The sequence below is a fragment of the Caloenas nicobarica genome, chromosome 3, assembly GCF_036013445.1.
Source record: "Caloenas nicobarica isolate bCalNic1 chromosome 3, bCalNic1.hap1, whole genome shotgun sequence".
NCBI classification, from domain to species: Eukaryota; Metazoa; Chordata; class Aves; order Columbiformes; family Columbidae; genus Caloenas; species Caloenas nicobarica.
The window spans coordinates 37,011,332-37,038,001 of NC_088247.1; the positions used below are offsets into that span (position 1 = coordinate 37,011,332).

A 26,670-nucleotide genomic window follows, 5' to 3' on the forward strand; every position below is an offset into this window, starting at 1 on the left:
GGTCAGAATTACTGTGGCAGTCTTACACCTTCACATCTTATGACAACAGGATTGAAAGTCTCAAGATGTTACTATTCATTTGCAAGCAGCAGGGAGTTGGGAAAACCTACTAACATTTTATGAGATCAGAAGGAACCAGAACCATCCACATTGACAGAGCTACCCTACTTAGTCCAGTCATCTAACTGAGAAGTTCATTTTTCGGATCCCTTGAAGTCAAACCACCTGGTACATCTCATGCCAGCATTGTCTTCTGATCTGTTTTTGAGGTACATGCTAATGTTAAATCAACAGGAAGGGGTGGCATGTGCACTGGCAAGCAACCACATAACCAAGCAGCAGTACTACTCCAACCTTTTTCTTTTCTTGTACAGTTGCAGAACTCACCAATTTTAAGTTTGTAGCAAGGACCCGGCATGGAAAACATAGAATGGAAGAGATACAAACAAAATGGTAGCAGTGATGAAAGTTTAAGCTTATAGTCAGGCAAATAACATGACCTCAGTCTCTGTGTTGTGTACCTTCAGGTGCCATGCAAGCTCCAGAACAGCTTCAGCAGCAGCAGCAAGACAACTTGCCTATATACTTGATTTATAGAACAGTGTTTTCCTTGACTAACTCCTGATTCATGCAATCGAGCACATGCAAGGATGATGTTACAATAGTTTGTTTTTTACTGACATGGTAGAATAAAAAATGGGTACAGAGACCTCTTGGGCACACGCCAGCCTCAACACCACCCTGAGTTCTTCCAGTAGAGAATGGACAGGGAAATAAATCACTGATATTGCTTGTACTCAGATCCTAAATATGGTGTAATTAACTCATCTAACAGATAAAACACATTAGAAAATTCACAGGAAGAAACCCTGTGGCTCACCTGATGCATCAAACGAACTGCCAGTCGTTGGAGCTGTTGTCCCAAAAGCTGCATCAAAGTTAGGCTGTAGTAAGCTGGTTTGAGCTGGAGTGACTGGGGATGGTGATGGAGAGGGAGAAATAAAAGAACCTCCAAAGCCTTGAAAAAGCCACATAAGAGAGGTGTGGACATTAGAGTCAGTCTTGTTGGGTTGTGTTTAACAAAAGCTCAATCTATAGAAGGCAGAATCATAGAGACAATTCTTACTAGACCATTGCAAATAACTCAGTACTACACAAGCATCCTTGGTATGCCAGGTATGACCCAGGGAATTTTAGCTTTTGTGAGAGTCACCAATAAAAACTTTAATGTTTGTTATTTAGATTTCTGCAGAGGCAGACCAATGGAGTACAGAATACAATTCTTCCAGTACTACACACTGTAGTTCTAGGTAAGTAATCTCACAGGCAGAACACAAGAAACAAGAATTAGTTCAGAAAAAAGAGAAACAGAGAACTACTTTGAGAAAAGCATATGAACACCCATCAACTCCTTTGGAATCTCAATTCAGAAGGCAGTGTTTTACTAATCCAGTTTACCCTCCCTCACCATCTTAAAATATCCTGGTCTCCCCTGTCAAGATGTCTTCAAGCTTCTGCTCCCCCACACACTCCCATGCCAAAGCAGGATCAACAGCATCCACAAGTGAACTGCTTGTAGGCTGGAGAATCTCCATAATTAAGTTTAATGTGTATATTATAAACCCTGTATTTATAGAAATAAGCCGTACTCATGGAGATTCTCTAGCCTACAAGCAATGCACTCTCATGTTTGGCTATTCTTATTCTCCCCTGCCCACTATATAATTTGATCTTCCTTGCAATTTAAACTTATTTATATTATCTACAGAGTCTGGAGGCAGATTAAATATGCAAAGTCTCTGTCAAAAGAAGAACAGACATATGACACTTCTCAATTCTCTTTAGTGTACAAGCCATTCCTCTTTGTCAATCTCTTCTTGACAGTAATGTCCAAGACCTCTATACTACATCTCCAGTCTCTCAGCCTCATTTTTTCCCAGCTGCCCTTGCACAGAAAAGATCAGACTCGAGCTCAGTGCTCTAACCGCAACTACATGACTACAGCAGGAATAGCACTTTGCACAACCTGCAGCCTGTACTTTTTTCCCTATATCAGAGTAGGAAGCAGATTATTTTGCCACAGCTGGGCACAAGACAGTAAGGAGCCAGCACTCACCCACTGCCTTCAGTTTCTTTTCAGGCGACATCCTGCCTTACAGTCTACTGTCCTTATTTGTCCAGCTAATCATTGCTGCCTACAGACCAAAGCTTTAACATTTACTCATTTGAAATTCCTCCTTTAGACACTTTTCTCCAATTTGTAGAGACCATTTTAAGTCCTATTCTCATCCAAAGTAAATACAGATCTTTTCATGTGGGCGAGATCTGAAAAATTAAGCATGTTACTTCAGCAGTCACATTGCTGAACTTAAGTACCAAATACAATCTATAAATTTAGAAGAGATAATCTATTTACACTGAATCCTTATCACTACTTTCTGTCTTTTTACTGAGATAGTTTGTATCAGTCTTGTTTAAACAGTCAATTAATTCCTTTATTCCTTTCTTCCTCTTGGTGTTTTCTTGTTTGGTTGGGTTTTTTTTGGTTTTGTTTTTGGTTGCTGTTTGTTTGTTTGTTTCCCACAGCTTTCTTTAGTTACCAGTTCAGTAGGGAAGTCAGCTTTTTTAAAACGGGAAAATAAAAAAAATTCTGAAATCTTTCTAACCATGTTTTTACCCAAACTGCTTTACATGGTCACAGGGTATATCAATTACAGCACATTATGCAGTCATAAACAGTGACAACAGCACATTTCCCAGCTATGAAATCAAGCATCTGCCAGACATTTAACTATGAGACAGGTTAGAGCTCAACATGAAGAACTTGTGCTCGAATTGTGAGCATCAGTTATATCAAATGTTACTGTAAGCTTTTTCGAAGCCCCATGAAGTGTCTGGTTCTCCAGCTAGAAAAGAGAGTTCTCCCCAACTTCAGGTGAAGCTTGCATAATGATCGGTCTTAATTCCATTGCTTTTAGCCTTGTGCAATTTAACAGCAACATCAGAAGCCATAAAAATGCTTGAGCAGATTAAGTTCCTAGTTGTCTAGGGCACAAGACCTGGAGAAAGTCTGCAGAAACAGTGGCAACCACGTTGGGTGTGCTGTCTGGACATCCCCAACTACCCAATTTTGAGGTTGATTTTACTTAGTAAGAATATGCTTTTAGAGAGTTCGTACTAGGATATACATGCACACAGGTTAACTGGACGGAAAGATCTAGAAGGGAAAGTGGTGAGACTATTGTATTTATCAGCATAGTTCTAGTCTTGTCTGATGAGAGGCTTAGAAGAGTATAAAAACAATTCTACCACATTTTCTATGTGAGCCAAGAAGAGACTAGAAACTTATTTGACAGCAGAACACTTAAGACAATGATGCATAGTAGGTACACTTGTAACATTATGCATATAAACAGTACAACCAAACACTCATAAACCATGAAGGACAAGCCTTCAGCCACCATATGAATTCTGGACAATCTTAAAACTGGATTACACTGCAGGCTATACATCTGCCATTATCTGGGGTGAACAAATGCTTAGCAATATGCTGTGATGTTTACAGACTCTCCATATCTGCCAAAAAAAAAAATCAAGTCTACTTGGAGCCTTTTGAATGTATATTCAAAGCAAAAATATATATATATTTTTAATGAAAACAAACATCTATTGTCCCAAATTGCTTCAGGTCTGCTTGGGTATTTAGACTTCTAATATCTCTTTTATAATTTAGGTTTTGATTTAATGTGACTCATCAGATTCAAAGAGCACACTGCTGAAGTTTAAGCCATCTGGAGCATAATTCTTATTGGAATTTAAGCTTAGTTACAGATAAGAACATAAAATATTTTGTATTGCGATGTTTGCATAAGCAATTTGCATCTGCCCAACAATATCTTTGCAACAACATCTTTTGTCCTCCAATAATGCACACAACTGCAAATGATGGATACATTTCAGAATATGCTAGTCAAAGCCTGATCTCCAGCCTTAAGCTACCCATGAACTCATTAATACAAAGACCTACTGAAGCAATATTAAAACAAAGGCGATTCTACCTTAAAATCCTGAAGCTGCTTGTACTAAAGCTTTAGCATGCATTTATGCATTATGTCCCACTGGCTTGCCAGCACTCGAACCAATTGAGAACAGACATATATGTTATTATTATCTTGACTACTTCTACCTTCCTGCAGCACAACTAGGCGATGCCCACACTTAGAGCGGGTACTAGAAAATGTATCCTCTTCTGAGATGGCTTCAGTGTGTGAACACTCGCTTGTGTCAACTCACAGCACTTAGAGCAGATTACACACTGAGTATCTCACATTATGTATTCTTACAACAGAGGACCTCTCGCGAGCATATGAAGGCAAAACATACACAGGGTTGGACTTCCAACATAGCATAAGTTGGCATGGGAGACCTTCAGACATACAAACAGCAGCTGATGTCAGGGCTCACCATAACTACAGTGGTTAACAGTTGCATAAAAGTGAAGAATATCACTCCAGCTCAGAATTAAAGCCACAAAGGTACAATTAAGCTAACAATCATCTTTGAAGTTCGTGAAGGATAACCTACCAACCAATTCTACTGACGAATTCACCTTTCAGAAACATGGGGGAAACTAAGCCAACTCTTCCTCAAACCAGAAGCACATGAGTTTCCTTTAAACCTGAGGAAGACATGCTGGGATCTTGTTCTCTACAAACTTCAAAGTGAGACGGAGAGGAGTCACAAGAGTTTAGCACCACCACTACAGCCACTAAAATACGTGGTATAGCACATATTTTGGAGAATGGTACAAGCAGAATTCTGCTGAAGCTGTTTATTTGTAGGATGCAGCCTACAATGATAGTTATTCAACCTTTGAAATAGGTGATGCCACATTCAGCACTGGCAGAGATCTCATCTCAGTATAATTAGAGTGTCTCTATCGCTTCTATGCCCTTACGCTCAGAAAAGCTCTCCCTCATCACCACAAGTCTCCTTGGCTACACACAAGACTGCTACTAAGTCATCCATTCAGCCTCCTAACATTTAAGTGTGTAACCTGCCTCAGTTAAGTCAACCAAGAAACAAAGATGAATTAGCAGTAAGGAAAAAGTAGCATAGCCTGCAATACTGCTTAAGTACTGCCACAGTCAGCCAAAGAAATCTTATGTACAGACTTCTATTCAGTGAACAGTACAGAAAAGTAAGGCTGGTATAGGAAGTACGAAAACAAAGATAATATAAAGATAATCTATGAAGTCAACTTGTAATTCAGTATAATGCCTCTATTATAAATCACTGTAGTTTTAATTTATGACATCTTAAGTACTAAGAAGTCTTGTGAACAAGAGTTTTATTCCACTGCAAAAGTCCACTTACACCCAAGGAACAAAAAATATTTCAAGGATTATTTCTTAGTTTTGCCTTAAAAACCCAAGTTTTTAGAAGTTCTTTATTACCAGCAAGTAGGTCTGCAGAAGCTGAGGAACTAGAAGCAGCCTGGGTTGCGGGCTGGGGTTCAGAAGCACTACTTCCAAAAGCATCTAAAGGGAATTCCAGAAAGCATCAAGAAAGGGTAAAGAGTTCAATATTAAATGCATCAATTTATTACTTATGATAAACAAAAGGTGACAAAAGGATAACCACTTCATTCATCAGAAGAAGAAAATGAAAGTGCTCGGCCATCTTTATTGCAGAGCAGTGCCATGGACACAAAGCCCAGGTGGAAAAAAGGAGGTGCAACAAACCAGCACTTGAAAGAAATCTCTTTTACTTTTAGTTGAGCCTCTTCTCAGAAAACTCATACAAACCACAGCATTCTATATGAGAGGGTTAAGCCCTTTGGAGATTAATGCATCAGATGAGATTGGAGTAATTCTCCAGCTAGAACTTACTGACTCACATAAAGTCTTCTTATAGGAATATTTCACTAATTTTCAAATTCACTACTTCTAAGCAACGTTTCTGTTCTACAGCACTCCCAGAGTTGGTTGTGCCCATCCTAATTTCCACCTTATCAAATCCAACAAAGATCTTGTAATTCAGATACTCAATTTGAGACAAGTCACCCTCAAAACTTCAGCTGCTTTGAGAAAGGGAACCAAGAGAAAACGTGACCAGAGAGAGTTGCAAAGAAAAAGGAACACAACAGACTTTCATTGGACCTCTGAGGAAGAGCCATACATGCATTGACTGAAGACAGAATGGCACGTGTCATGACAACAGAATGACCACGCTGACAGCTTATTTGCAGTTCGTTATTGTGCAATGTGAAGAACTGGACATGCTGGTCTTAGTGGTAATGCCACACAGGAAAGCTCTGAGAAGGGGAAACCTGCAGCCTTAGCAAAGTGCAAAGGTATTTGAAATGAAGTGATTCAACACTGAAGTGGTGAGGAGAGAAAAATACCCACCACCAAATAGGTCAATCACACCTGAAGAATCCACCTTTGCTGGAGAGGCAGTGGGTAGAGGAGAGGGGGCTGCAAATGCATCCACTGCAGTAAGCATAGGATAAATAATATTTAGTATCAGCAAGGCAACAATGATAGCTAAATATTTCAAAGTCACATGGGCTCCACCAGTTAGAACCACAGGGTCAGTAAATTCAGGTAACAGTCTTCAGAACTGCAAACATTAAGTGTTACATTTCTCACACAGCAACTGAAAACCACAGTACTTTAAAGAAAGCATGGTTTATTAAGAATTTTCTTATGCTTAAGAGGAGTATTTACTCTCTCAACAATCACATTACTTACTCAGCTTCAGTGTCAGCCACTTTATGGTTTGCATCTTCAGCAGCCATTAATCTTGTGACCAAAATGTTAATGAACCCACAATTTTGTATTTCAGCTTAAAGATGTAAACTGGCAATAAGTCTTGCTTTTTTCACTCTTGAGGAATAAAACACATAAAATTCTGCAGGATGACCTGTGAAGACAAGCACTTACCGGATAAGAGATCAGCAGTGAGAGAACTCTCAGGCACAGGAGAAGCTCCATGCGGCGGAGATGAAAAAGCATCTTCCAGAAATGAAAGAAAAACCAAGAAGTAAGTATCTTTCAAGTCAGTTTACACCATTGCACAGCATCAAAGCGGCAGAGTATTGGAAGAATTCTCTCTTTACCTGTACCAAAGAGATCTATGCTAGGAGTAGCATCTGGTTTAGGTGCTGCAGGTACCTCAGGAACAGACTCAAATAAATCTAAGGCCAAGAACATAACACGTCTTTAACTCATTTTTGAAAGGCAGGACTGAAAGCAGAACTTTCAAATTTTGCGCATCATATTTGGAATTAATAGGCTCTCTGGTTTGAAAGCCTAGCACACAGCATGCACGCAACAACGATTTGTTTGTTCTGTACTCCTGACAGATCAATCCACCAGAATCAAAGAGTTAAAAACAAAATTACCACCAAAGATATCTAGAGCAGGAGGAGCGGAGGTGGTGGCGGTAGCAGAAGTGGTGGCAGTAGTGGTAGTGGCAGTAGCTGTAGTAGCAGTAGCAGCAGCAGCAACAGCAGCAGCTGGAGAAGGAGTTGTTGCAGGAACTGGAGTGGCTGCACTAGTTGTAGGGGTAACTACAGGAACAGCAGTCTCTGTTGGCTTCATAGCAAAGAGGTCCAACTCGGGAGCAGCCTCAGCACTACCTTCAGATGGGGCAAAGGGGTCTTGTAAAAAGGAGAGGGGAAATATATGTGTATGCATACTCAGGATCGGTGAGGGAGGAAGTCAAGAACAAAGCAACTACAGGCAATGCACATACTGCAAATACACACACGCACAGACGAGGTTGCTCTAACATCTAGCCTACTTATCCAAACACGTTACTTATGTTTTTCCAAAATAAAGACCATCTGAAAGGCTGAGCAATCTAGTTATGAAAGGGCAGAACTTTCAAAGGCTATATGACAAGGCCAAAAATAGACAGAAATATGACAAAAGAACATCCAGTTTAGCAGGTTACTGCTTACAAAACTCAGCACTGCCAGAATCATCTATTAGAACTACCAAATAAGCACAAAATTACCGGGACTCAGGCAGTTTTCTTAAGCATGCTCTTCAGTCTAAGGTTTGTTTTGACCAATTGCAAACACTATGAAAATTTCAGAAAAACACACTGCCATGTAGTTTAAACAAACCAAAAAAACCAGCAAAACAAGAGACTATCTAATGACATAAAACCCACCATTTCCTGAACATGCATCAAGAGCTGCTGCTACAGGGGTTGGGGTAGCTGGTGCTGCTGCCCCTTCAGCTGCTGCAGGGGCTTCCCCAGGAGAAGCTGCAAAGGCATCTTGGGTGCAGTAAAGAACAGAAATTAAAAGGAAAAAAAGGATAAAGATAAGAAAAATATAGTAAAAGAACCCAGTTAAATTGCACAGGTAGATTCCCTTATACAACATGAATGTTGTTACTTTGACAACAAGACAAGTCATGCAGTGCAAAATGGTTTGTCTCCCCCAATCCCACACGAACAGGTTTTAGACAGGGTTTGAAGATAGAGCTTCTCAGGTTGCCCACAGGAAGTACAGTGAGTGTAAAAGGTGTTATTATTCTCATTGTATAAGGGTTCAGAGCAGCATGCTCATATACTACCCAAAATTAACTACTGAAAAAAGAGCAGAGGTATGGCAGTATTTGTGTGCTCAAAGCCTGTAATACCTGTGACTAACCTGTTACTGCGAATTTACTTGCATAGTGCTTTGCAAACTTAAGCACTGTTACAAATAACAATCCAATTACATTGGCAGAGATCTGCATGTACCTTTTGTAGCTTTTGAGCCAAGGCACTCATGCATCATCTGAGAAATTGAACTTACATGTTTCTTAAGTTTTCCAATTGGATCTTTCTGAAGTCATAACCTGATGCATAGGTTGTATTTACTTGGCTTGCTTCTGACAGATCCAGAATGCTCATCCTAACTACTGTCCAGCCATAGTTTGTCTCTCCTTCTTCCAGGATCTCCTCTACGCCAACCAGCCAAGTCAGGGAGAACAACGGTTTTGAGGTTTTGGAACAACTTGCTCATGAGTTTTCTTTGACTGTCTTTTGTTTGCCACTTGCTAATTGATATGATTGAATTTCAAGCTCTGAACTTTTACAGCATTATTCCTAGGCTTAAACCACCATCTGTAGCTCTTAATTCCATGAAGTAGTCCTAATGGACAGTGCCATTTGGACTATCCTCATAAGCAAGCATTTTCTTCACAAAAAAGATTGCACAATTGAGAATAAATAGTTCAAGATGCTCATAAAGGCCATTTTTCTACTGCTACAAAGTTAGCAAATTAAAAAAAAAAGTCTGTTGGGGGATACTGCAATTGCACTGTCAAACTAGTACAAGAAAAAGCTTAACATGCTTTAACTTGAATGTCAATTTTAAAATGAAAACAACCATTTTAAAAACAAGTTTGTGCCAGTTAATCTAAACAGCTCAAAAGAACATGCATTGAAACTTCAACAGAAGAGATGAAAGCTAATTAGACTTGTACAATAGAATTAAAATGAGTTAGTAGCAAAAGAAGACCTGCTAATAAGCCATTTCAAATATAATTCTATTCTTCATGTAACAGGTTCAACAACAAAACTGGATGGCAGTTGTCCAAATAAAAAAATCATAACTAAACATCATAGTATCGTATGTCTAGCAGACACTGGCATACACTGCGTAGCAGAAATTCAACACATAAGTGGACTGCAGAGTTTTGAACTGTGCTAGAGAATATGCTATGCGTATGGTCATGTGTGTTGGGTTTTGCTCTACAGGGCCAGCTTTCAGGTGGAGGATCACTCTGAGCTCTTTCGAAAGAGCACATTTCTATCCACACAAGCTTGTAGGTCAACAGCACAGAAGTTGGTCAATAAATAGTACTTACAATTATTTCCCAGCATGAAAGGACAGACTCCAGATTTCTTATAAAGTGGGATTTCAGAATGCATTGAGTTAGTCACTAGTGCTATGTTAGGACCATTTCAGCCTCAGAGTAACACCTATTCCTGTCCAGATGCAGACTATCCAAGTTCCATATGCAACAGCCATAGAAGTTTGAGCGGGCATAAATTCCTTCCAGTCCATAGATGGAAGGGAACAGCTAGCTTGGCACCAGATTTATTATTTATTGCCACTTCTGAATAAGGTCGTTGCCAAGCACAATAATTTTCTTTAGCATCATACTCTGGTTAAGAGGCAGGTGGGATAAACACCTAAGTTCACAATCGAATCTAAAGGAAAAATGTCATGGTCACACTGAGAAGTTCAAGCAACCTGCATCCGCAGGGACAAACCAACCTGAATATTGGTCCCTACAACTCACAGTTCAAATCAAGGATTTGTTTGGTTGGGTTCATTTCTATTTGTTGGTTTGGAGTTTGGGTTTGGTATGGGATTTTTTATTTGTTTGTTTGGTTTTGTTTGTTTGTTTTAACTTAATGCTTATCAAGTTCTTTGAAGCCTTTTACCTGCACAGATACAGTCTGCTAAAATCTACCATGACATGCAGAAATTGATACAATCCTGTACTGCATATTTTATTAGTAAAACACCCGATGGACTATTTTATTTTTTGTTCCCCCGTATTGCCATAGTAACCCTATATTTGCATTTCCAGCACTGCAAGAGATCTTCTCCCTTTAAAGCAGTTAGTATATTTTCTCAATTTATGCCACTTCCTCACATTTGTGCACCTTCTGCTTCAAAAATAAATCTAAAGTTTGACTTCTAGAATCAAGTGGCACATAATCTTCACTTGGGTTTATAGACAGCCTGGAAACTTAAAGAGATGTTGCTCTGCAAATTTCACACTGCGTGGAACATCTATTAGGAGTGATAAGTATGTATTATGTACTGCATAACACAAATTGTTAAATAAAAATAGTTCTTATTGAAGTGATGTGCAAACAAGGGCATGTTTAAGTTCTGAAACACTGAAGTAGTGCTTCAATACGTCTTGTCTGCAGCAACATAAATGTTCCTGAAGAGTGATCTGTTTGATTTCATAAATTCAGGCTTTATTTGATGCCATGGCACCAACACATGATGAAAGTTACTCACACATCATATAGTTGACTTATAATCATTTCATGTATTATGCAACATGTGAAAGAACTCTATGGAAAGCCACAAGTATAGGAAAGATCATAGAACTAAAGTGTTACAGGTGAAAAGAATTTTTTCCATTTCCACAGTTTTTTCCTCTTCAGTCACCCTTCATTACTTTTTGACATGAAGAAGTTGACCTGAGTTAACAAGAAATATTCCACTAGGCTCACTGCTAGGAAAGAATCATAAGAATTACAGGATTTTTGTTGTTGTTGTTGTTTTTTTAAATAAGTGCTAGTTTGCTATACCTGCGTGTTCCAACATAAGGGACATTCATCAGCCCTCAAGTGTCAAAAAGTCTTAATCACTTCACCTTTAGTTTCTTTAAAGGGAAAACAATAGTTCTGCCTGCAAACAATTCATGTCATCTGAATGCCTAATAAGTGACATTTGCGTAGTATCTGCTACAACTTGTTACTCGCATCGCTTGCAGTATGATCACGCAACGGAATATAACTCAAGAGCACATTCCTAGTGTCCAAAAATACTGTGTCCAAATTCTGTTACTGAGATACATGGCATTTCAAGATATTTCACCTTTCTTCTACCTTTACATTTCCCCCCTCAGGAACGATTCCAGCTGCACTTTGAAAACAGCCTCTCGTTTATCTTAGAAACAAGATAAAGAATTCTACGAATTGGCCCGGGTAACTGAAAGCTTGTGCATTAATCAGATTGAGATTTTCAAAAAAAGCTATGCTGGATCAGTCCTGCATTTCTCATCTGCTTTCCAAGATCATGTCAGAGATAAGGACATAATGCTTTTCCCCTGAAAGACAAAGCCCAGTCATAAGCAGCACACAGGCTCCTATCAGCTAAAGTACCAGCAATATAGTGCAAGAGAATAACAACAGTCAGTCATTTCTGCAAAATCTCCTCCTCTGCTTCTTCCATCAACTTGGCTGCCTTTTTCCTGCAGCTTTTGGCTTCCTTTCCCTACCCAGCCAACTCCCTGCAGACTCTTTACATTCTTTCTCCTGAGATCACCGCTCCTGTACCTTCCCCTGCCACAACTCACCGTGAGGAACCGTGTAAAGCAATTGAGATCTGGCAAGATGCAAAAAAGGCGACCTTGAAGACTCTGTCTCTAGCAGACGTCAAAGGTCAAATACCTTCTTATTAAGTGTAAGCATGCCTAGCAGTGTTGGCCCCAAAAGTACCACTTTTTGCACTCTACATAGTGTTAAAGTAACAAAGAATGTTAGTATGGGACATCACTTAGAGCAGAAGTTTCAGAAAAACAAACAAAGAAAACCCAAACAAACTCCCATGAGTAGAGAGATGGAAGTTTAATATGGACTCCAGGATCTTAAAAGGGTCTGGCCTGTGGGTGTGTTGAAGGCACTGCAAATGTACCTTCGCTACTGAGTATGTTTAGAGATTCTTCTTGAGAACTAGAGGTTTTCTGCTGTTGTAAATGCTAAAACCTTTCTTTGCCCTGAAATGTTCCAGGAAAAAGTCAGTATTCATCTAATATACAATCCACTGGAGATTTATAGTATTTGAGCAACAAAATACATTCTCTTTAAAAGAAGAGATCAAGTCATCAAACTCTGGATACTGTAAAAGTAAAATTCGTTCCATATTGGAGAATGAAGGCAACTCCACTTCTTAACATGTGCTACTAAGTAATCTAATGATCAACTAAACCTCCAGAAACTAAAAGCATCCAGCTCTTGGCCACTTTATAAATATGGAACTAGACACATGATTTGGTAGCATCCATTATTCCAGGCACAGAATAGTGGAAAAGGTAGAAAAAAAGAAGGGTACATCTTGGTGCTCTAGTACTGGAAGAATAGGCAAAGGTAGATGTTTTCCTAATGCTGTTGCAAATTTACAGTGATTTCTAGCCATCTAACGATTGCTCTTTTTTTTTTTTTTAAGCTATATATCTATGTTAAATTAATAATGTAATTTGAAAGTGCTGTATCTAAGAGTGGCTTGACCCCAACATCTACACACTTGAAGCTTCACATGCTGTGCATCTGCAGGGGTGTTCATGAGCACAGGCCTTGGCTTCTGCAACAGGCTTCTGAGAGTAACCAACACAACCAACATCAGACTCTCTCTTGCTCCTAGTGGTGCCCAAAACCAGTGCCACCGACTATTTTAAAATTGCTTCTGAAGTGCGTGATCCTGTGGCAGTTGGACTATTATTCATTTTTGTAAAAGGAGAGGTTAAGTAGCAGGTAGCAGTTTTACTCCTTTCTTATAGCTTCTCAGCAGTTTTATTGGGATATCTTGGAGGCATCCACTGAAGTCAGTCCTAAACAAAACTTCTAACTGGGAACTTTCCATCTTTAGAAAATACCTTTGTAGTCAAACTGTTTATGTATGAGACCTGTCTAGCACTCCTGTAACTAGAAACAATAGATAAACACACCTCCACAGAGAATGTGCTGGAATCCAGTTTTGATAGCAAGTGAATTGTTCCTAATTCCTGACATCCACTGTCATGCAGGAACCATGCATCACAGGAAGGAACGACGAGAAAAATACAGCAGTCAGGTGATCTCAAACATGTTAGTAGTTTGTAAGTCAGAACATTTCTCCACTAACCTGGGCTGGCATAGTACTGAAAAGAAATGATAAGTTCTGACATGCTGTTGAGATGTTTTCTGCTCCACAAGAGTGACAAGAAAGCTGACAGCATACAGGGGGGACCTTATTCTTACTCAAGAGGTTAGCAGCTAACAGTGGAGACTGAAAGGGCACAACTAAGCTATAAGAATATGTTTCCTATATAACAGCTGTGTAGTTGGCATTTATTACATGTTCATTGTCACTTTAATTTACTGTTAATGCTATTTGAAACAAAACCCAGACTCAGGGATGCTGAAATATGGTAATTTCAGCTTGGTCAATACTCTATTCACAGGAAAGATCCAAAAGAAATGCAGCACAACTGAAGTGTGACAAGTAATGAAGGAGCAGGAAGGTGCCATGTCCATCCTCCCCAGTGCAATAGCTAAGAAAGCACAACTGCTTTTCCCAGAAATTTTAGTACAGTAGCATAGTTATTGAATGACATCAGAAGAATACCTGCTTACCCCAGCGTGGACCTGAAAACTAGTGTTCTTATCTGCTCAACCATAAGGTAACTCAGTCTTAAGTGTACACAGTTTTCCCTTTCCATATATATGCAGACAACATATTAACTAAAAGCACAGCAAACAAAGAGGCAGTTGGACAGTTTACATCTCCTGCTCCATCAAGCATCCAACACACAGGCACCTCTGGTATAGTTAGTTAAATACCTTATGAGCTAATGTAGAGCACTAGAGCAACCCAACTAACCTCCAAAGAGATCCACTTCAGCCGTGGTAGCAGTAATAGTTGTAGTTGTAGCGACAGGGGCTGAAGTAGTTGTAGTATCAGTAGTTGCAGCGGTAGTTGCACTGGGCTCTGGAGCAAATGGATCTGAAATCTGTGGCTCAGAGGTAACACCGGAAAGTGCAGCCAGATTATCTATATGCAACCATAAAACAAAGATCAAACAGGAAATGTAAGAGGAAGAGGGAGAGACCACAAATATTCAACTCCAGAAAGATGGAGCTTTTAATAAGGAGTCTTAACATTGAAAAGTCTTAGAAATAAAAAATATTACTCACCCTCTCCCAAGAGGTCTAGTGATTGTCCATTAAAATGACAGCAGAATAAAGAAACAGACCAATTAGTAGAACTGCCAGACTAAAGATGTTCATTAGCTATAAGTTCATTCTCCAAGTGACATGTTTGGGTTAAACAATTTTTGCACTTGATTTTCCAACATTCAAGAAATTATTGTTACATGACAAAGATTATTCTGTTTAATAGCTCTATTCAAATCAGAACCAGTGCATAAAGTTCATGTATTTGATAAATTCCTTCATATCTAATCAGCAAGATTTTCAAACACTGGTAGTATTTATCACTTTTGTTTTACACAGCTGGTTTTCTTTTCTTAAACTGCAACAGAAAACCAAGTAGTGGCCTGTAAGGTCAACAAGAAGGTCTCCTACCTTTCACTACTCCAAGGTCAGGCCAAGAACCACTCCTAAAGAAGCTCAGTTCAGCACTTCACTAGTTTTCTCTTGCATTTGACTTAGCAGTGTATTATAGTAACACCAGAAGTAGGTAGACTTCTTTGAAGTTTATGAACAGCTAACAGTCCCCAAGAACACTGAAAATTTTGAATGCAAGTTCCTGGGCTTAAGAGCATGCAGATTCAAGACTTTCACCACGTGTACATGGGAAAAGTGAGCCCCAAGGAACCCCAGTGATCACATACAAGTACAGTAAACAGGCACAGTTCAAGCTTATTTAAATCGGTGAGCTATTAGCAGAACATACTCAGATACCAAAGAGAATCTCAAGATAATTCTGCTTTAGTTGAAAGTATTTTCTGGACCAAAGTAGTCAGAAAGCAGTTCAAAATCAACATTACAGTCATTAAAAGTAGACAAAATTCAGCTTACTGTTCTGCCAAAGTGAGCTGTTGTGTTCCACCCATCAGCCCTAGAACTCTTCACAACACTGGCACTAAAGCCAGTGTTGTACTCTAACAGAGACCAGCTTGCAAATACAGTGTTAAATTACTTCAGGATACAATTCATGGCATCCCTACTTCCCCAAGTATATTCTGAGAGGCAGACAGGCTGTGGTTCTTGTACTTGAGACAACGGTTTAGCAAAAAAAAAAGAAAAAAAAAAATAGGAGAGCACTCATCTTTGAAAGCTTTTCTTGCATTTGTGATAGAGCAAGCATACTATGTAGAAACAACTACCTCTGCTAACACTTGTTATGAGGAGTATGAATGACTGACTGCATAAGCAGGTTGGTTCTTCCAGCTTTGGTCCCTTAGCTGTTTTCAGAGGTAAATGAAGCATCTTTAATGACAGACTTTCCTACATTTTTATGTCCTCTGAGATCAGTCGGACTGAGCCCAGACAGAAACAGCTTTGCCTACATAAAACAACTATAAGCTATAAAAACCTGTGAAAACTAAGCAGTTTGGTCTATTACATCTTTATATTGCAGTTAGAATAGTCTGAGCACAACTACCTATTTACTAACTAGTAGTTCAGTGTTGCTCCTAGATTCATTGTATTCCTAACAGGGTCATGAGTTCGTCTGATCCACACTGAACAACAAGCACAGATGCTTTACTACAGGTCAGAATGCAGGAAGCAAAATGCTCTGAGCAAGCACAGCTTCACAAGTTTGTCTTTATTTTACAACATTCGTTAAAAAGGCATCAAGAAACCACATGTAGGTATACTTGTAATTGGTTCCTTGGGAGCACTGTACTTGAGACTGACTGCACAAGCTGAGGTAAGTCAAAATACCAGCATAACAGCATATTAAAAATGCAGCAGTCTGGTATCTCATTACTGCACGCCAGGTGAATGTCTCACAGCTAGACTTGAGATAAACAACTGTTGGCAAACTTCTACCCTCTGTTAGCTTATTCTTCAATGTTATCCAGTTACATTATAGATCGTAATACAGTGAAATTACAATTTTCCAGCAGGGCAATCTACACTTACTCTTAATATGGGAAGGACTAAAACCAATGCTTTATTCTATAGTAATATTAAAGTAACAATGCTAATAGCAAATCCATGTTCTAAGGCACACTGCAAGGTAGTTCAGAGCAAAAGTTCAAGTCAATTTGCTTTTATATCTGAGAGTCAGATCTTGCAAAGATGCAGAATTTGACCTACTGTATTTTTGGTAACATTGCAGCCCAGCCTGCCTGCCAAATGCTTCTCTATTCACCTTGCATTATGCTGCAGGCAACTTATTACCCTACCTTGAGCATCTCCTGTGAGCACAGAAGTGTAGATTTGCACAAGTTATAGTTCATTTGCTAGGTAACTTTACATCGTATTCAGAAATATGCTAGGTATACAACAAAATATACAGTGTACTGTATATACCACTAAATATACAGTGTACTATATTGAATATCGAGTATATACCAGAATACGGAGAATCTACATTGCCAGTGAGACTGAGAAAGCAGGATCGTTTGTTGATGACGTGTATTCATGAAGTTTATGTGTCATTTAAAGTGCCAGTCTTGAAAAATCTCCAGAAATGGAGAGTCCACTAGCTCGCATCAGGGATCTGCTCCAGTACTGCCCTACCCTCCAAGTGAAATAATCTTTTCCTCATGTCCAATCAACCTCTGAAGTTGCAATCTGTTGCTATTGCCCTTCATTATAATCAACTCTCATTTCCAAGAAAATTTTGGCTCTGCTCTGTAACTCCCCCTGAAGTAGTCATAGGCCTCTATTCAGAGTCCCCTTTAGCATCCTCTCTGCCAGATGACAGAGGCCCAAATCCCTCAATCTCTTTCTGCAGAGATGTGCTCTAGACCCCTGGAGTCCTGGTAGCCCCCTGCCAAGCCCCTCTCCCTGAAACAGGAGAGCCCAGGACTAGATGTAGTATTCCTAATGTGGCCTCTCTTGCACTAATTAAAAGGCTCCGTAGTACCTACGAGAATGTACAATTTATAATGAATACCAGCTTCATCCTGCAGCTTTAGTTTAAAAAATAAATAAAATAAAAACACCCTTAACACAGGGTCAAAGATTTTCTCGTTACCAGATGAAACATGAATGGAAATACCAGTATATTCAAAACAAAACCATTCCGTTTCTTAATTCATGCATGTCTGAGAGTGTTTGGCAATTATTTAAAAGAGCTTAAAAATGAAAATAAAATAAAGGCAAGATTCCCATGCAGTAACAGGACATCATACCTGGACTCCTGCCAGCAGTAAAACAAACTTGAAGTATAGTAAGTTACCAAAATGCCATTCTGAAAGGTAAGACTGAAGTATACTTGATGAGATTAGTGATAATCTTGGCCAAAGGAAAAAAGTTAGCTGTCCTTTTCCATTGTGGAGTAAGAGGACTAGGTACATTACTAGTCCATTTTAAAGTTTTCAGTAATTCAGAAAAATGAAAACACTCAAGTTCCAAACTATAGGTGCTTTGTCTAAAAGAGTAAAGCAAAAACTCAAATAAATCAGCTTTCCGTTGCAATGTGAATCAATATTTTACAATATTAGTGGCTATTTACTCTGCATAGATAAACAACTGCTTAAAAAAATGAGGAGCTTGAGCTCTTTCAAACATCTCAAAAGCCTGTGTTCCAGTACTTGGCCATGACAGAGCCAGACAAACAGGACACAATCAAAAAATTGCTGAATAATTAGTCCCAGGCAGCATAGAATAGATGACTCTTTGGTCTTGCTTTCTGGGTAAGATTACATTTCAGTTAATAAAACTGACATTTCTGAAAAAAAAAAATCAATTCAACAGATTAAATAGGAATATGCAAAACATGGCCTACATGACAGCTATAGCTAGCCTCACATAATGAAGTGTCTGAGACACAATGTCATCTTTAATGAACTAAAGATAAGAACAAAAATAGGGAATGCAGAAGCCACTAGTATCCAGTATCAGCATTCACAGCAGAGTCACCGTGACTCAATGTAGCACTCCTGCTGTGAGAGGGCTGATGAGTTCATTAAGCTGTCACGCAAGTGCAGATCTCTTAAGATTACACCGCAGTGGGTTTACAACTATGTAAGTTAAATTACATTTACTGGCCTAATTCCTTGTCTTCACAGGACAGGAGTGAACATTGCCTACATTTGTTGCGGTCGTCTTAGATCACCAGCTGCCAGTGCTGTCTGGAACAACAGGCTCAGTTCACCAGATTGCTCAGATTTCAGAGAGCTGGTTAGGAATTCCTATTTAATAGCAGTTAGCCCTCTACTTCTGTTTTCATATTAGTATTCTAAGCAAACAATGAAGATTTTATTAAAATGTGTTAAGAGTTGTCAGAGATAATCATGCTTGCAGCAGAACTGATTTGCCACCATTGGCTTTAGATGTATTTTTGTTTTAAAATATATTTTTGATCCTCCCCCTACTGATCTCCTGGCTTTGCTTTACGAACCGAAGAGCCAGTTTCTGCCTTCACCTTGCCAATAAGCACACGAGCAGTTCTAGTTCTTCATCTCGTTTAAAGTGCCTACCCTACCTGTTCACCTTCAGCCATCCCCTTCCTGATCACTTTTAGTCACATAATCCTGGCTCCCCCCAGTCAGGCCCTTATAAGCAGCTTATACTATTATGCACATCCCTGGAAACAGGAGTAGCCTTGTGCTGCAAAGGGATGCTTGACCGTTGGGTCAGCAAAAGCCAAGGAGTGGGTTGGGAACATCCTGTGCTAGCAGAGAGCCAGGTTTCAGTTCAGCTAGGCAAGAAGATGGAGACTGCAAGAGGAGATGTTGACAGTGAGGTTTCTCTACCTCCCCATGAAGTTGCTCCAGCAGAGGCTGCTGGAGCCGCCTGCCCAGTAGTGGCAAAATCTGGCTGAAGATCCAGAAGATCACTGGATGGTTTGGAAGAGCTGCCAAGGAAAGGAAGAGAGGTATTAAATAGTGGAGGAATTTGCCCATTTAAATCAAGTTAAAAAAATCATGACTGGATTGTTGGAATTACCCTCAATTTGCATGACTGATGAAATCATTTTCAGGCCTTAAGATTAGAGCAGTGGCCATAAAGACCTCTACTGCAGTAAGTGCCAAGAATAAATTATACCCCAGAATGGGACCTTAACTTCTGTTATTTGGTAATGACATTGCAACAGATCTATTAGACTTTTACAATCATAAAAAAATGAACAAACAAAACAAACAAAAAACCAATCCCCAAACCAAACCCCAAAATCTCAGGTGGTCCATAAGAATAGAGAAAATAACTGTTGTGACTGAAAACAGCTCCATTCTATTAACACTTCAACATTTCACTGTGCCATGGCAGAAAGCAAGAAACCCACATTTCCAGGCAATAAATAGGCAATAGGTAGAAGAGAGTTGGTAAAACTTCTGTGGATTAAGCCGTACAGGTAATTGCTTAAGAAACAAGGTTTTGTTAATTTAGAACATTTAAATAATAAACAATATATTTTTCTTCAGTGAATTACTTCATCTGACATTTAACTGAAAAGTTAGTCATGTCTTCAGACTTTTGGTTCAAGCTTGGAGCTTCTACATGTCTAGAGTTCTTTCATTCTGCTCATCACAATGAGTAACAGTGGTTTGTTCTGGTTTTCACTTGAAAGCAAGGTTCAGATTTTCTCATTGGTCAAGTGTTTATTTTTTACTTCAACCTCCAAAACTTCATTATTTGTGTGCTTCATTAACTGATGTGAACAGCAAGATAAAGGAATCTTAATTCAGCAGTTTTAGAAACAGAATACCGAAGGTCAGTAAGCACTACTTTGGATTTGCACATTACTTCAGTCTATTCAATTAAAAGTTTTCACTGAGAATGATACAACATCACTACTACACTGAAAGCAAATCAGAGTAACCACATTTTTTTTGTTTTGTCAGAGTTCATTTGTGATCTATACTGGTAGAACAATATAGCCCATGCAATGCGGATGTACACTACCTGTAAAGTAAGCAAAATCTTGCAGGCAAGCCTCCTGTTCAAAGTATGACTTTGGCATCTACATCAAGCTTTTTAACTTACCTTACTGGAGCAGCTGTAGATGAAGTTGCAAAAAGATCAACCGGAGGAGATGTATCAATAGTTTTTGCTGGAGTAGAACTAGGAGATGTAACAGTTGTGGCTGGAGAAGACTAGAGAAATATTTCAAATATACATTCAATATACCAGCCTTTCTCCACAAAAAACTCATGCACAGATTCACATACTTGAAAAATCCAATTTTGACATCAGATCTTCTTATTGTGAGCTGTTCCCCCCTTTGAAAGAATCCAAGGAAGACTGGGCTAAGTTTTCAGAGGGTGGTGGAGTGGAGGAATTCCAAGGTGACTCCACCTAGCAATGCCTGGCTCAAAAGGAAATGCCTATAGTGTGCATCCAGGGCACCTGCAGACACCAGTGGCTGGTCTCATAAGAGGTTTAGTACCTTGGGTTCAAGACTCACCCAACATCTAGGCAGCTAACTCAGAGACCTGTGATCTGGAGTTGCCTTACCTGCATTTTAAAATCTCCGTTAGTGTAACTGACAGTTCCTGTGTGTCAAAGGATTCTCAGCAAACTCCCTCCTCTCAGTTTTAAGACCATCTTGAAGATGGGAGGAACAAAGTATTTTTGTGGTTTTCTTTCTACATTTCTCAGACCTTTCATTTTGTCCATGGAATTACATATCTGTTCACCCACAACAGCACCTTAGCGCTCCAACCATAGAAATGGTGGGAGAAAATAAATGGTTAAAAACTTAAGTTAAAAGTGTGTCTGTAAACCTTCAGACTGAAGGGAGTTTAAAGAGCCATCAACAGTGCTAAGGGTTAAGTCCTTGGGAAGATATAAAAGACAGCTCAGCCTATGATTTTGCTTCATTAGCTCCTCCAATTCTGGATAAAGATACCTTAAGTACAGCAAGGACAGACACCCAGGAGAGTATATTGCAACTTTTCTGTGCACTTGAAGCCTCAAGTTACCTTGAAGAGCGTCAACTTAATTCTAAAAGATACTATGATCTTTGTTACAGCCTCTCACATGCTAGAGAGATCCCTTTCCTAATGAATGAAAACAAATCCTATGTTTAGTAGGCTGCCATTCTGACCACTGCCAAGAAAGAATAAGAATGGCAAATGTGAAGCAATTTTCTTCTGAGTTCTGCTACTGCCATTCCATCATCACAAGTCTAGCAGTAGATGGATATAAGCTTTCCAGACTCTCTTCAAGGCTTTACTAAGGTTTGAGACTAGAGTTGCCCAAATTCTTCACATAAACCAGGGAAGAGGGGATTACTTAAAGTTGTAAGAATGCTTTCTAAGCCATCATGTAGCTCTCACTAACCACTACAGTATTGTCACGAGAGTTTTTTTTGTTTGGTTGGTTTTTGGATTTGCCTTTTTGGTTTTTTGTTTAAGGACTTGTTGGAAAGAAATTTAAGAGCTTTCACTAGAATCAACCATTGAACTGTCTCTCTCAGATTCAGAGGTTTTAACTGAGTTTTTCCTGCACAACCCCTGTTATTAAGCACAGAACTGTGGCACCTGGCAATGCTTCAGAGATAGTAGGAATTACTATTAATAACACCATAAAACTTTCTAGTTTATCTGACACTTAAATCAAGATATTTTCACTGGCAACTCTTGCTTTAAATGAAGGTAAGCAGTCTCACTAATAAAGGTCAATTCTCAAATTAGGTATATCAGATGAAAGTTTTCTTCTTAGCTTTTCACATAAATACAGTTTTATAAGAGTCAGCACTTCCTCCAAAAAAAAATGCAAATTAAGTGAAGAGTTTGGATGAGAAACAGTATGGAGTAAGTTTCTCACTGATATAAGGATTAAAAAAAAAGTAGAGACAAAGATATGGGTATCTTTTATGTTTTCATAAAGCATGACCAACAAATCCTGCACTGGTGTAAGTACTATGGCCCTTCAGATCAGCAAAGTGCTTTTCTTGGGCCATTATTTACAAGGCCATTAAATGAGGCAGCTTTGTCACTTAGGTAGGGCCCAGGTGGCATAGTCTAAAGAGCAGATTAGGAGATGGAAATTTAACTCCTCATGCCCTTGAGATGTTCTAAATCATACACCTGAACAAGAATTCACTAGTACAGCAACTGACAGTATTTACCTTGCTCAGAGGAGAAGGAGCCCCAGATCTAGGGGAAGAAAAAAAAAAAATAAAGGAGTGCTTTCAGGTAAGTACACTTTTAAAAACTATGTTTCTGGTAATAAAAGCTCACGCAAAAACACCAAAAGCTAAACATGACAGCTTTCTGAAGATCTCTACAATTCACATGACATTCCCATTTCTCAAACTTTGACATGTCACTTCAGACCAAGAATGAAAATTGTTATTTCAAAGCTTAAATCAGACTTTTAAGCTAATTGGTGTCACAGGATTATTCTGCCTTTTAAATAAGCTCTACTAAATGGAGAAAATGCAGAGATGCATGCAAGTGCCTTGTGTTAGGGCCTACGGAAGCCAGCAGGAAAGAGTTATTGGGCAAGATACCGTCATATTATAAAATCATGCAACAGCAGCAGAATAAGACCAATATGGAAGCAGTTATCTAACACAAGCCTTCTGAGGATGTGTCATCAAATTTTCAAAGTCTACTCTTCTTTTACAGAAAGTCAGAGTTACTTTAAACTAGTGATATTTAAAAGAATGGAAACAGTTAGTTGGCAAGTCCAAGCTGAAAGTCCTTCCATATGCAGGAAAAACACACTAATACTAAATGACGGAGCCTTAATCATGAGCTAAAATGTGTGTCAGTGCATTTGCTTACTTTCATTATTATGAGATATGAAAATACTGCTACATATTTTTAGAGCTGCTTTGATCTAAGAGATGAAAGGAGGAGCTGAACTTAAAACTGTGCCAGTATTGAACTAGCATCCACCCTATGGGTTACTTGAATTGGATAAGTCCTAGGAGCTGTAGAAATGATCAGAAGATCTGAAGCTAAGACAGAAATGACTAAAAATAACTTAAGAACTCTATAGAAAAGTAAGCAACAGTTTAGGTACAATTAAAAGCTATTTCTAATTTTTCAAGCCATCTTAAAAAAAATAACCACATCTGCATGCAAGTGATATGTAAACATATGTACTTACCCTTCGCTAAATTGCAAGGAAAGCAACAATAAAAGAGAAAACACAGGTTTAGCTTAATCCTTCCTAGACTTAGTCACAACAAGTATCTAATAAGAAGATGCAAAGTCATTAGAGAACAAATTAATTTTGATGATAAAAGCCTTAGTAGCAGGGAAAAGGAGTTCCTTTTGGGAGTTTTCCATAGTCAATTTTACTTCATTTTGGAAAACGTCTAGTTGTTCGGTGTGTCAGTTTCCCCTACCCCCAGTTAGAAAAACAAAGTTCCCATTAAGACAACTTTGTAAGGCAAAGGAAAAGCCCAGTCTTACTGCAGCTTATTTTCCAGCTAAGTGGCAAAAGGAGGTTTGGAAAGACAAACCTAAATATCAACTAGTCTCACATTCTGCCTTGATATATGGTAAGTTATATACACTTACTTGTTGCCAGGTTTTTTTCCTTCCAGCGAGTTTAGATGTTGCTCAAGGGTCTCCATGAGACTGCTAGGAGCCTTAAAGCAAAGAGAAAGACACACTTCTAAACACATTGCACTGATCCAATGACACTTTGAAGCCCAGCACCAACTTCCCTGAAGTCCACCATGTGCGTGCTCGTGTTGTTATTTTATTTACACCACTGTGAAAACAGTGGATTTCCATGCTAGAAGTATTCAGGCAAAGACAGCTTTTGAAATATAATACTGTGTCCAAATTTGCAGAGAGAAAACATTTACCTCTACTAAAGGGCACCTGAAGCCTAAATCCAGGATGTGCTGCTCATCATGCTTTGAGTCAGTGTTAAACACTGACAACAGCGCAGACATCCACAGGGGTGAATTTAAAAGCAACAGGTTCAAGGTCATCTTTTCAGTTTTGCTTTTGGCCAGACCTCCAACACCTTTTTCAAGACCAGAGGGTTAGATTATATTTGCAGTCTAAACAAAACAAACTAGAAGTCCTTTCCAACACTCCCAAAAGCAGTTTCCTTTGGTTCAAGACTCTCAGTATCACAAAATCTTACAGCTGTGTCTTCTCAAAATGGTGGCCAGACACAGGTTACTGAGCCCAGCAGTTAACTCAAAATTGGGAAGGATTACTTTTTTAGACAACTACAAAAACTAAGCTTTTTCAAACCTCCTTGATCTTAGGTTTTATTTTAAGCAACCTTCTTGTGGTCAGGCAACACCCGCAGGCATTCATTTGCTGTTACAATGGTGGACAGGAAAAGTAGTCCTAAATACAAATGACAGTGTGCTTAGCTGCTCCAGTATGAAAACAGCAAAGAAGAAACCCTTGAGAGAAACAGTAGTATATAATACTCAAGTATTTCATCAGGGTTACTGGTTCATCAATGGTACAGTCTTTAAACAGGGAATTCTCTTGATCGATCTCTTTAAGATCAACCACAACTCCTGACAGCAATACCTATGGTGTTTTTCACAAGGTCTTTAATGTCAGGGTTTACGTGTGCATCAAAAAGCCAGTTTGTGATGCTCAAAAACAGACTATCCACTGCTCATATACACAGGATGCAGAAAGCCAGTTGCCTGGCTAAATTAGATGTTTCAGGATGCTTAGTACCTGCTGGTACCAATGTACAGCTAAGTGTACTTAGAGGATAGTGTCTGCATATTAGTTTTGGCATTAAAACTGAGCAATTAGGTAACTTTACACATGCAGAAACTTAAAATGCTCAGAAAATACTTAAATGATGGCTTGAGTTTAAATATGTCCCACGCACATATGCAATACAGAAACATCTTAATCGTTGATATTTTATAGACATATTTATTCATTTTCAACTAATTTGAGCATAAGAAAGAATTTTCTTAAATACATGTGACTTATTTAGAAGAATTCTCCAGCAGCAAGAAAAAGATGAGCAAAGGCTCTCATTTGCAGGAAAAAAAAAAAAAAAAAAAAAATCAGACTTATACGTATCGAAAATGGCTATAGTGTGAGATACAAATTGTGTCTACTTAAACATGTAAGCAGAAAGCTATGTTTCAAAAAAAAAATCCATTATTATTTCCTGTTACCAGTTACCTCTACACACTTTAAATAGCTTTCCAATATATTATTCATAGGTTTCTTAAAAGCCAGCAAGGTAATATGAAACTCTTCTATCAAAAGAGGAAGCTTTAGAAAATTTCTACCCAGATGCAACAATTTGGATATAAAATACTCTCTGGTGTCCAATTTGCAACACTTAACATTGCTTAACTTCTTCTAGATGCTGCTTCAGCTATTTGGTGCAAAACTGCCATACTTCAAGAATCACTAATACATAAAAAGGAGCCAAGATCTTTAGCAGCCTCCTAAACCTTGCAGGCAAACTAAAAAGTCCAAAGATGACAGCTATCAACTTGTATTACAGTAATATGACCGCTTTTTTGGATTTACAGAGTATGTACACACATCGAGTGTCAAGACAACCAACTTCTTGTGGAATACTACGGACGATTGCCATGGTTTGCTTTAGGAATTTAGGTATACCATTGATATAATATACAATTATATATAACTTATTAGCTGAAGTTCAGTTTTATTTTTCACCTTTTTAAAAATTTCTCATTGAAACACACTGCCTACGTCTTATACACAATCTACAGCATGTTGCAGATCAGCCTTAGCAAGCGAGTCCCGAGCAGCCTTTGGGAGAACACAGCTATGAGGAACTGCTTGAGAAGACCACTCAGGTGGTCAGGCAGTTGTACTAGACGATTTCTGTAGATCCTTTCCTTCCAAAGGAACTCTTCTATTCTATTTTAAAGCATTGGTTCACGAGGTAAAAGGGACCCTCCGACAGCAGTAACTAAGGTGCCCCTGAGCAAGTGCAGCCCTGACTGGTGATGTAGAACAGGGCTTGAACAGTCCCAGCAGACAGGCTTTCCAGCAGGCTGATGCAATACAAGCAGAAGCAGATAAAAGTGCTACAGGGATTCATAAAGTGTAATTCATTAACTGAGCT

The 26,670-nt window shown here is 38.9% G+C and overlaps 1 protein-coding gene across 1 annotated transcript in view; it reads right to left on the reverse strand.

The window, feature by feature from the left end:
• The window catches only part of SNAP91 (synaptosome associated protein 91), a 65,968-nt gene that overhangs the window by 9,091 nt on the left and 30,207 nt on the right, over positions 1–26,670 (reverse strand). The window contains exons 10-23 of the mRNA XM_065632978.1: positions 24,141–24,211; positions 23,725–23,730; positions 22,736–22,763; positions 20,647–20,756; positions 19,416–19,516; positions 14,713–14,727; positions 14,399–14,569; positions 8,185–8,292; positions 7,409–7,666; positions 7,124–7,201; positions 6,948–7,019; positions 6,411–6,494; positions 5,457–5,540; positions 881–1,018 (exon numbers count right to left, since the gene is read on the reverse strand). Coding sequence (XP_065489050.1) covers positions 881–1,018; positions 5,457–5,540; positions 6,411–6,494; positions 6,948–7,019; positions 7,124–7,201; positions 7,409–7,666; positions 8,185–8,292; positions 14,399–14,569; positions 14,713–14,727; positions 19,416–19,516; positions 20,647–20,756; positions 22,736–22,763; positions 23,725–23,730; positions 24,141–24,211 — 1,324 coding nt within the window. The remainder of the gene's footprint in view (positions 1–880; positions 1,019–5,456; positions 5,541–6,410; positions 6,495–6,947; positions 7,020–7,123; positions 7,202–7,408; positions 7,667–8,184; positions 8,293–14,398; positions 14,570–14,712; positions 14,728–19,415; positions 19,517–20,646; positions 20,757–22,735; positions 22,764–23,724; positions 23,731–24,140; positions 24,212–26,670) is intronic.